Here is an 11,772-nt window from a genome sequence, read left to right as displayed (position 1 = left end):
CGAATTCAGAATCTGTGGGTAATGTCCATAGGTAATGTTGTTCCTAGGTAATATCCGTAGGTTGCTGATTTTACCTACGAACTCAGATCCGTGAGTAAAAATCCATAAATAATACTGATTTTTTTTTGTAGTGTATTCAATAATCAATTTTTTTCTTATTTATTTTAAATATCATTTAAATACCTCGGTCTTAACTCCTATAAATACAAATCAATCCAATAAGAAAAACAGAGTGAATTCTCATATTTACTTGTATATTTATAATTTTAAATGTTCTTAAGTTAATTATTGAAGAATTACTTTCTACATATACCCATCAACCACATCACCTTCTCCCACCTCGAGAGACAACACGCTTTCTTAAAAGAATAAATGGATTATAAGGTTGTTTCAATTATTGTCCTAAATTTTAGTCAATAACTGAGTGACAAATAATAATATTAAAATTGTAAAATGAAACTAATTAATAATCATGGAACAAATTATTACTTGGAAAACAATATTTTGGTTCAAAATGCGAAAGAAACTTTTCTTTTAGCCTCATTTGGTGTTATGGCAAATGAAACGCCAGCTATAAATAACAGATTGTTTATCAGTTTATAAATTATGAAAGTGAATGGTGATAAAAGAGAGGAGGAAGGACATAAGAAGAAATCTCGTATTACAACTACTGCAATTGTTATTAAAACTACTAAATCTTCGTACAATTAGTACATACAACAGCTGTTTTAAGCATTATACATTTATACATACTCCCTTCGTAGGAAAACTGTCCTAGAGCATAAGCATAGAAAAGTACTCCTCAAACTCTTGATCAATTGTTGGCGGTCTTGAGGTTGATTGAACTTCTGCATTGAAAACATTTTTATTCGTTAACCAGCAATAACTAAAAACTTTATCAAATGCAGTTAGCCTTGAAACTAATTTAACAAGTGCTAGCAGGGCAAAATAATCTTCGTGTATATTAACAGTCGAGAACAAGCCCAATACCTTGATTTACATTCCATCTTCCAGATGAAAGGACATACACATTAGGATCCACCCCACTGGAAAAGAGAAAATCTTCGAATTCCTTATCTACTGGGTACTCATTGCTTTCTTTGCCATATTCTGAGCATTCACGACCTGTAAAGTCTCCTATCCCCAGAAGATGTTCCTCATCAGTGTTCAAAGCTTGTTCATCGGTATCAGCATAATGTGGAATGCATTCACTGTCAACAAATGCTTCCTCTTCCATATAGCTCACCTTATTTACTGTTTATACATCCAAAGAGCTGGAGTTACCCTAAGCATTATCGGGATCATCTTATCCTAGACTTGATTTTGTACCCTTTACTCTTACACATAACCTTTTTATGGTAAAAAAATTGAGTTAAGGGGAGGGATAACTCTCACCCTTTTCAACATAATGGTGTAAAAGGGAAGTGTGCAAGAGTAACATTTGTGTAACTAACATTATAGTCAATCCCAATCAACCAAAGAAATGGAAGGCCTACCATATAAGTATGAATTTTCGCAATCTGTCTCATGTGTGGCTTCTTTATTTACGGACACAGCAGTATCACAGTCTTCCATAAAACTATTGCTGTCTTTGGCAGATTCAGGTTCAGACCTTTCACCTGTGTAGTTGTGAATGCCCTCTAAAATTGGATTTTCATCAAACATTGAAGCATGTCCAGGAGAGTAACTTCCAACCCAGCATTTATGTTTTGGTCTAAGCAAATCCAACTGATCACTCTGTAATTTTCTTTTCTTTTTCCATTCCACAATGTTAAGGTCGTCAATTCCATTCACCTGGTATCTGAAAAGAGTAATAGAAAAATGTCAGAATAAAAGAAAAGGATAAAACAAGGACTGCCAGAAAGAAAAGGACATAATTAAAACAAGAAACAGAGGAAAATTATTCAACTAATGTCTACGAATCATGAGAGGGAAGTGGCAAAAAGGTAGGTAGGTAAGCCAGTAAAAACCCATTAGTTGCTTGATTTCTTATGAAACTTTTGATTTGAAAAGGCACAATAGTACCTACAAGTTGGAAGGTATATATTGTAATTTGTAATCAATGTCTTGATGATTGAGATCAAAGTCCCATATTAGATCATATAGTCGTGTCTTCTTGATCATATAAGACATATTCCTATATTAGATCATAATAATCAAGTCATGTCTGACAAACAAAGGATAAATTCAATCTGTTATCTATTTTCTGCAACAAGGAAAAAGCTTAATGATTAACATTTTAAAGAACAAATGACACAGCACAACCCAAATTACATAATATGTAAGGCAGGAAACAATCAGTTCCTTCACTCTAATGGGTTGACAAAGAAAATCACTTCCATCAAAGTAGTTTTTACACGCATAAATGGTGATTCCAAAAATATACTTCCAGACATAGTATGATAGAAGTCGTTTGATATAGCTATTTCACTAAGTGGAAAGGACTTCTGTAGTTATATCATTCTTCTTAATTTTACTCATGATCAGGCATTTTCAGTGGTGCAAATATAGCTGGAACACATTATAATGCCCTGTCGACATTTTCAACACTTTTATACTGTACACATGGAGGAGTTCTTGAATAAAACAATAATATTTTGCAACCATTCCTGTACTGTACACATGGAGGAATTCTTGAATAAAACAATAATATTTTGCAACCATTCCTGTAGTACGTGCCAAAATATAAACAATTAAAAAATGACAATTCAAAGGCTAAGCTTTTTACAGAAATATATGCAGGAAGGACAACTAAGATGTGAGAAACCATTTGTAGACTCCACAGCTTGTTATTATACATCAACAAACAAATTAAAACTTCCCAAAATAGCTGTTCTTGTATTGCTAGTGAAACATTCTCATCTTACAAATAACCAGCAGGGTAAAAGACATCTTTTTCTCAAATGTCTAATCATTTTTGGAATTTAAATGTATGGTTGAGTTGAGGATTGAAATTTTGAAGGTTCTCATAATAGGAAACAAACACCAAAAGATACTGCCCAAAGAAGTAAATCCCATATATTATGTACTGAATTACAATCCAGAAAGTACATCTGCAATCATAATTCTATCTACTGATTACAGCACATTCTGCACAAACAAGCACATAGCTACAAGTCTAAAGCTTAACTATTCAAAGTAAATTTACATGTTTTGAGTGTTTCTAGTACAAACCTTTAACAAAGGCCACAAATTAAAAAAATGGTATTTTTTTGTATAATTTATAAAAATAGACTATGAAACTATAAATGTTTTATCAAATCACTGGTCTTAACACCAAGATTACATTGGTCCGAGTTGAAGTACACTTCAAATTTTAGCTGATAAAAACGCTGTTAAGAGGATAGACTCAACTTGATTCCACTAAAAGTGACTAATTAGATAGCTGCTATTTAAAGCACATAATCAGATTAACTAAACAATCTTATTTTGGGCTTGAAGGAACTAAACTAATGGTGTGTAGGTGCGATTTTGCATTTTAATTTTTAAAAATAAATTTATAAAATAAATTTCATAAAAACAAGTAAGAATGAAGAAACAGATGGAAAATGTAAAAGAAAAACAAGAATAATAAAAAAATCAATATTTTAGAAATGTTCTAATTTTATTATCTTAAAACATACTTGTATCACATAAGCTTCTTAAAGCAAAAATAAAAAATAAAAGTACGCATAGAAAAATCAACCCTAAATCTCCTTCTAGCAGCAGAATTTTCTTTATTCAGCAACTGACATCAGCATCAAGGTTTTCATTAGTATACCACACTGGATGAGAACAACAGTGTCATCAAATATACAATAAAAGATGGGTCATTCAACCCTTCTCACAAAAAAATAACCTAGAACATAAAATGCAGGAAAGGGTGGAACAATCAAGGATCAAACATTTGTAGAAAGAAGAAGAGCGAAAAATCTTGAAGACCCAGATAGAGAGTGAAACCTGTTAACTCGAGAAGGGTTGTCCTTGATTTCCTCCATCTGGATCTAGAAAACCAAAAACTGTGATAGAACACAGAAAATTAAAGACAAGTTTCAGAGGCAACGAGCCTGAGAGAAATAACCTCTGAAAAGTGCAAACTTTAAAGATGTCATGCTTAGTATATCCGAGAATATAACATCCACACTTCCATTGTCTCTTTATTTGTTGGTCTTTGCCCACACACTCCATGGCGCGTGCATAGCACCAAGAAAGTAACCATGTCAAAATCACTTTATCTTGGGCATAGGGTAATAAAATGTGTTTTTTCTTCTTCTCAATGATCAAAAAAATAAGTGTAGAAACACACTAACCTATTTTCTTAACACATTTTATTAATAAAAATTTATTATAAAATATAACATTAGAAAGATTTGTTAAATAAATTATGAGATTTTCAATAATTTTATTATTTTTAATAATCAATTAAATAAGTTTAAATTATTAAATAAAGTATGAGATTCAATATTTTATTATTTTAATGAATTGTAATTAATAAAAAAAATTATTACACTTCTAATATTCTTTTATGCTTTAATTCACTTACTCTAACATAACCATATTTTTCTTATAAATATGTGTTTTTAATACAATTCTGATTTTATACAGTTAAGTATTAAATATGAATATTTATTAATAAAAAAATCATTTTAATTCACCACATTATAAAAAACTATTATTTGTAGCTAGATTCTAACCCTAGTGATATGTACATTAAACAAATATTCCTGGGGACTCAACTAAGCTTAATTGTAACATATATTTAATATTAATTAAGTTTTATTAAAAGTTATCCACTCCCTAACTAAGATATTAGAAGAATATTTTTAAATTTTTTTAATAAGTTTTAAGTAACAATAGAATTATATTTAAAAATGTTAAAAATGTTAAAAATGAAGAAATTTTGTTATTAGTAAGTTTTATACAAAGTTTGCCTTGGAACCAAAATTACAATGGCATCAACCACGTTCTTACCTAATTTTGTGATTTATAGAATCGTAATCAGATTTAAAAATTTGTTTTTGCGCAAGTTTTAATAATTGAAAAAGGTTCCTAAGAAATCTAGATCTATTCAAGAGCAAAACCTATATAAAAGAAATGCATTAATAACAGTTTTTAACTTGTGAAGATGATGGCACGCGAGCTCATGTGTAAAGTGACTGACTCCAACAAAAAATCGGCAGGTTCCCCTCTAATATGCCTTCTCACTTATCTACAACGGAGCGAAAATTTGATTTCCTTTGTAACACTTTTAAGGAACAAATTAAAATGTTACTCTATCATCATTTTACTTAAATAATGCTATTTTTTTTTCCTATATCACAATAATTACCAATTAATTCCACTCCTAACTTGATTACTCATGTCTGCCCCAAAATTATTCTTTTTAGCATCATTCAAAATCATTTTTTTAAATTCCAAAATAGACATATAGTTAGGCATCTAAATAATATTTAAATTCTGTATTTATTTCTTAAGTAGAGATTTCTATTAACTTGCATAAGATACCAAAGTAATATAAATTGATCCTTTTACAATACCGTTGTTGGCAAAAGTATTACAAATCAAAATTGATAATTGAATACGAAAACCTACATACAACTCCACTCAATTCTCTAACTAGATTTACCACATACACAAGAATCTAATTGCCCCTAACATTTTTTTTGGGTACAAAAGAAAGTAATTCCAAAAAGAAAAGGATGTAGACAAAATTGAAATCAAAAGCCAGGATCGAATACTTCAAAATCTAACCCCAAAAACAGGCAAAGAAAAGTAGAACATTAAGGTGTCTATCTTCTCAACACTTAGGGAGATCAGAGGGTGGAGGTGGCAACTTCTGGTTTCGCCGCTTTCCATCTTGAACTATCCATGCCATTTTCAAGCCCCAACTGGTATGCACTTCAAGGTGGCAATGCATGAACCAAACACCTGTTCAGCAGATGATGTTACAATCTCTAACAATGAATTACACAGAAATTCCTGAATATGGTTCTTCGAAGATAGACTTCATGTTAGATTGGTACTCCTTTTATTATAATGTTATATAGTAGTCTTTCAAAGTTGATTCCGGTTCTCGAAGTAATCCATTAAAGCAATCTTCTACTAGAAGAAGTTGGTGGAAGAACTATATCATTAAACTTTTTTTTAATGTTGTCCCTTAATAGATGTCTAACATGATATTAAATGTACATTTTTAAGTAAAGAAAGTAGATAAATGAGTTTAATTGAGCTATCAATCAATTAGAAATCTTTAATGATAGCGATTAGATAAATATGAATAAATCAGAAACCATTTATGTAATATGTAATTGGATATTAGAGTGTATTAATTTAGTTAACTCTTGTGTAATTGTATGGTACCCACCTGGATTGTCTGCAAGAAAGCGCAAAGCAACCCACCCTCCAGATGGCACACCAGCAGTGTTCCTCTCAGCAGGGTCAACCAGGTTGAACTTTTTGGGGTCCCTTTTGGGGTCAAAGTTTCCATTGCCTTGACCCACAATGAAGAAGTTAAAACCATGAAGGTGAAGTGGGTGACTCTCAGCTCCAATAATGCTTGTATCCTGAAGGACCAACTCCACACTGGTGTTGAATGGCAACACCACTACCTTAGTCCCACTACTCACCATGATGTTGCTTGGTGGAGTGCCAGTGTAGTTGAATTTGAAAGGAGGGTTAGCAGGAAAATCAGTTGTGTACACTCCCTTGGATTGGTTGAAAAAATGTGCTTGGAGTAAGGCAATGTTTGGCATCACAAAGGTCACATTGTTAACAGCAGCAGCTACCCTTGTGTTATTAGGCCCTTGGCATTGTTGGTTTTTTGAGCATTGGCTGAGTCCTAAGCCAACAGTGAAGAAGAAGCGCCTGTCAACAGTTTTTGGAACCTTTGCTGGGAATCTTGCATTGGCCAAGCTGCGCACCTTGTTGTGGAAGTTCATTGCAAAGACACTGTCATTGAATTTAGGGAACACTGGTCTAAGAAGAGGAAGCTTCTTGGTGTTTGACTTGTTGCTTGAAAGTGAAGGTTTCTTGTACACAAGAAACCCTGTTGCTGTGGTGTTGTCAAAAGCAGCTGGACCTGTAGCATAGGGCCTTGCAGATATGGCAAATGTGGCATTTGGAGCCTTGGATTTTGCTCTGAGAAGGACGTTGACCGTTTGACCAGGTGTGATCAGAACAATCTTTGTGCTGAAGGGCTTTACATAAACAGCATCAGCTTCCACAACAGTGAGGGTGTGGTTGGCTATGCTGAAGAACATCTCATCATTAAGTGCAGCATTGATCAGACGAAGCAGATATGGTTTCCCAGGCTTCACCTTGAGCTTGAAAGTATCTGAAGAAATAGACAATTTAACTTAATGAAATGAAAACTATCAATAATCATATATGATTAAGAAATTGACAATGTTTGTGTTTTTCTTTCATCTTTTTATTTTAACTTTAATTTCAATGTAAAACAATCTTGAATCATCAACATTCAGAAATTATCTCTAATACAAATTTTATGATAACTATTGTAAAAGTCAAAAAGCTTATTACCATATAACAGTTAATTTAAACTCTTTATATTATTAATGCATAGACTATTTACTTATTTACTTTTCCTTACTATGTTCTTACCTTTGGCTGGGCAGTTGGAGACAGGACCTGGAAGACCATTGATGGTGTGAGCATCTGAGACATTCGGTGCCAATCCTGTTTGAGTTGCTTGATTTATAATTGCTTCTGTGTCTGCTTTCCACCATTCTCCTGCCATTTTATACAGCTTTGCGTATCAGAAAAAAGGTCAAGTTTCTAACATGTAGAGCTCATAGTGACACTAAATTCTCTGATGTAGTTTTTTTTAGGATCTCAACTTACCCAATACAATGGGAACTTCCCTGAAGGGTTGAGTGAAAGGGTAAGGAACATGTCTTTTGGGAAGAATGACAATGGGACCATAAAGGGTTGTTCTAAGCCATGAGATATGTGCATGCCACCACAATGTTCCTCTTTGGCCAATGACAGTAAAATTGTACACATAACTCTGGCCTCTCTGAATTGGACACTGTGTGATGTAGGCAGGTCCATCTGCCCAGCCACTTCTCAGTTGGCGAACTCCATGCCTGAAAAATTAATCAAATGTTGAGAAAATGCCGACAATCACAACAAATTGGTTCATGGGGTTTAGTTATATAACAATACCAATGAAGGGAAACATTGTACTGAACATGGTTAACCACTTTAATCACAACTCTATCCCCTTCTCTTGCTATGATTCTAGGACCAGGAAATTGTCCATTGACAGTTACAATGCTCTTTGTTTGGCATAGCCTTGTGAAGTTTTGCATTTTGATCTGAGCAAAACACAAAGGAGAAGTGTTACAATCACTAAAAAGAAATTGAATTGAAAGCATCTCATTGTATCAGAAACATGCAATGAAATGCATTTGCACATACGTTAAACTTGTAGTGCCTAGTGACTCTTGCATGCTTTCCATGAGCTAGCTCTGGCAGTATCATGAGAGCAAATAACATAAGAAACATTGCCTTCATGAAGCCTCGCATGCTGAGATAAGCACAAAACATTTCCTCTTTTCTCTTGTAAATCTTGTTTTGAAGCTATTCAACTAGACAATAGATTTTGATGTTTGTTCTTGGGATGAAGAGAACAAGAAAACGAGGCAGCTTATATAGTAGACATGGAATTAGTAGGATTATAATTAGGTGGTTGAAAATGAGACATTACAGACTTGGAATGGCTTCAGCAACAATGTTCCACACTTGAACCATGCCACTGGCTAGCTGCTGGTGATGGTGATGGTTAAGAATATAGAGTACTTTACAAGCCAGATTATATTATATGGATAGTCTATAACTTCATTTTCTAAAATGACCCTTGTAAAACACGTAATGATACCAGATCAAATTCCCCCAACCCAATAGATTTTGTTATCCTTTAATGGAAATGTTACATGTCATCATAACTCAAAGATTCGACAGTAACATATCCAATTTAACATTTTTTTCACATATCCTTAATTGAAACTTGATTTATATCAATTAGAGTGCAAACCTTACTTTTATGAGCTGGTTTTGTAAGGTTAAACTAGACTTAAAGTTTACTTTTTAACATAGTATCTAGGGATAACAAAGTGAGTCGATTCAGGTTCTGCAGATCGGCCTGCCAACCCACCTCATTTAGATGGGACAGGTCAACCTTTTGAACTCAGTAGCTTACATTGGTCTGCCTCGCCTAATCCGTCAATTCACCCTTCTTTATTTTTTACACTTTTAAAGAGGAATTTCATGCTTTTAGAATTAAAATTGGTGGTGATCAATGTTTTATATAAAACTTTATTTACATTAATTTTTTATGCATCCTTTGGTTCATTGAAACATTGTTGATATTTATTTTATTTTGTTTTGCATTAAACCTTCTTTGATTAGGATATTAAAGTGTGATTCAATTTTATTTCTCTTCTTTGCATTTTTATTGTCTAAAAAGTGATATAAATTACTACAATAAAATAAATAGATCCAAAACAAAAAATTACAAAAAGATAAAAAATTGAAAAGTGGTCGGTCTGTTAATTCGTCAACCCATCCTATGGTGAGGTGAATTATCAATTTCAGCCCCTATAACTTTGGTGGGTCGGAACAAAACGGGTATGATTGACATATTTTGTCATCCATTATATTAAAATTATTTAGAGTCTATTATAACGAAAGTTGATTGATGCTTTCATTGACTACATAAATTCTTTTTATTGAGAAATTATTACATAATATTTGATTTCACCCTATAATCCAAACTGCTTTTATTTTATAGAAAAATTAATAAAGTTGGATTACTAATAATTATGTGAAGATTGTTGGGAGTATAATATAATATTGCAAGCATGTAATAATTAGGTTATCTTTTTCTCCCTATTTCTATTTATGCACGTTGAGTGAGAAGTAAAATGTGGAGAAATGAAAGGGATGGAGCATCACAAATTGGGTTTGATGGACTTGGTTGACGGGTAAACCTCAGCCTCCTACCGTTAAGACTTGCTAATAAAGGAATGGAAGAAAGGGAAAGTTGCATGTTAGCTTTGTTGGTTCTTAATTTATTCTATGCTATAACTCTCTAACAGTTTTAATGTTACTGTTAATGCCACTTTATATTTCTTCTTCACATTCTCACTTATATGCTTTCTAACAATTCGTCTTTAGTTTATATCTTCTTCTCTCATTAAATAATGACATGCAGATGTTTGTTTATCAAAATTCTGCTACACTTTCACTAAAGCTTCTTTCTTGTTGAGAAAACATTATGTCAAGTAATTTTGATAGTCTTCTAAGATTGTACATTATAAAAGTATGCTCTAATAATGTATAGGTAAAGTGAAAATTTTATTTTATAAATTGATTTTACAAAATTAAGTTATACATAAAATCCACTTTTTTTTATATTATATAAAATTGTAAGCTAGATCTGAAGAGTTTTTTTATTTTTTTATTTTAGATCATTCTTGGTGATGATATATAAGGTCCTTTGTAGAATATTCATACAATTATCGTGATTCTGATGTCTTTATCATTAAATTGAATAGCTTTGCTCTTAAAACACAATAAAAAAAAATATATATGATCTTTAATATTATAATTATTTTTATTATGTTCGAGTCATAATTAAAACTAATTCATTTCTAAGGATGAATTTAATATGAGTGACTTGAAACGCAACTTAACTTAAGATCTACTATACTTGTATTACAGATTAATTATATTATATTTTTATTTTTATATCTTAAATTAATTAGGACAAAGTGATTTAGTTTATTAAATTATATTATTTTTTAATTAAACTGATATTTAAAAATTATAACTTTTAATGACTAAAAAAAGTTTTTCAATATCTTGAGCGAACTAGTTAAGAGAATCTTGAGTTAAATTAGGTTTAACATACAAAATAAACAAACTCAACCTAACATTTTTAGTGAGTTAAATATGAATTTATCTAAATTCTATATAATATGCAGGAAGACTCTTAATTATAATTTTAGTAGTCACCAATCTTGTATATAAAAGGACTATAGGTGTGTACGTAGATTATTCTTTAGTTTTAAATAAGTTTAATTAAAATAATTAATAGTTAACCACTTTTTTAAGAAATAACGTAAATGAGGTAAGTATATAAAAGTTATTCGAAAATGACTACATATTCAACAAGGTTCAACAATTTCTGAATCTAATAGGGTTACTTTTTTATGTTCTTTTGGTGGTTTTTATTTCTGTCAAATATGTTACTCTTTGTTTGACTCTGAGAATAAGATAGGTAACCAAACTTCACCCAAAGTTTGGTTTAGATTTTTTCACTGATCTTGCACTGTTCCTTCTTTTATTTGCTGCAGTACCAAATTGTGTCATTGTGCCTTTTAGTTAGGGATCCGTTTAGTTGGAATTCGGTTTCGATATAACAAATTCTAACGGTGATTCTTTTTTTATCTTTTCAAAAACCATATATATAATATTATATATATATATATTTAATAACAATTAAAAAAATAATTGAAATATATATATATATATATTTAAATATAATAATTTAATAAATATAAATATAAAAATATTACTTATTTAAATATCATTATATAAATAAATTTAATAATTATTTAAAATTATTGAAATATTTTTAAATATAAATATTAAAATTAAAATATAAATAAATTTAATAATCATTTAAATAAGTATGTTTATGATTATATTTTTTTTTAAATGATGAAACAAATTTATTAAAAAAAATGCTAGATAATTAATTTGAAATAT

The 11,772-nt window shown here is 31.1% G+C and overlaps 2 protein-coding genes across 2 annotated transcripts; both read right to left on the bottom strand.

The window, feature by feature from the left end:
* Nucleotides 1-640: 640 nt before the first annotated feature.
* LOC137826687 (uncharacterized) lies at nt 641-4,106 on the bottom strand. The gene is made up of 4 exons (XM_068632758.2): nt 3,940-4,106; nt 1,497-1,801; nt 991-1,254; nt 641-848 (listed from the first exon to the last, which is right to left on the bottom strand). The coding sequence occupies exons 1-4, from the start codon at nt 3,975-3,977 to the stop codon at nt 775-777; spliced, it is 681 nt and encodes a 226-aa protein (XP_068488859.1). The 5' UTR covers nt 3,978-4,106; the 3' UTR covers nt 641-774.
* Nucleotides 4,107-5,489: 1,383 nt separating this feature from the next.
* On the bottom strand, nt 5,490-8,622 carry LOC137826556 (laccase-17). The gene is made up of 6 exons (XM_068632557.2): nt 8,419-8,622; nt 8,164-8,315; nt 7,840-8,084; nt 7,600-7,728; nt 6,344-7,312; nt 5,490-5,907 (listed from the first exon to the last, which is right to left on the bottom strand). The coding sequence occupies exons 1-6, from the start codon at nt 8,545-8,547 to the stop codon at nt 5,777-5,779; spliced, it is 1,755 nt and encodes a 584-aa protein (XP_068488658.1). The 5' UTR covers nt 8,548-8,622; the 3' UTR covers nt 5,490-5,776.
* Nucleotides 8,623-11,772: the final 3,150 nt, after the last annotated feature.

This window comes from Phaseolus vulgaris, chromosome 8 (assembly GCF_051622355.1).
Source record: "Phaseolus vulgaris cultivar YP4 chromosome 8, ASM5162235v1, whole genome shotgun sequence".
Taxonomy (NCBI): domain Eukaryota; kingdom Viridiplantae; phylum Streptophyta; class Magnoliopsida; order Fabales; family Fabaceae; genus Phaseolus; species Phaseolus vulgaris.
Note: the sequence above shows the minus strand (reverse complement) of the source record. Positions and strands in the feature narration are given on the sequence as shown.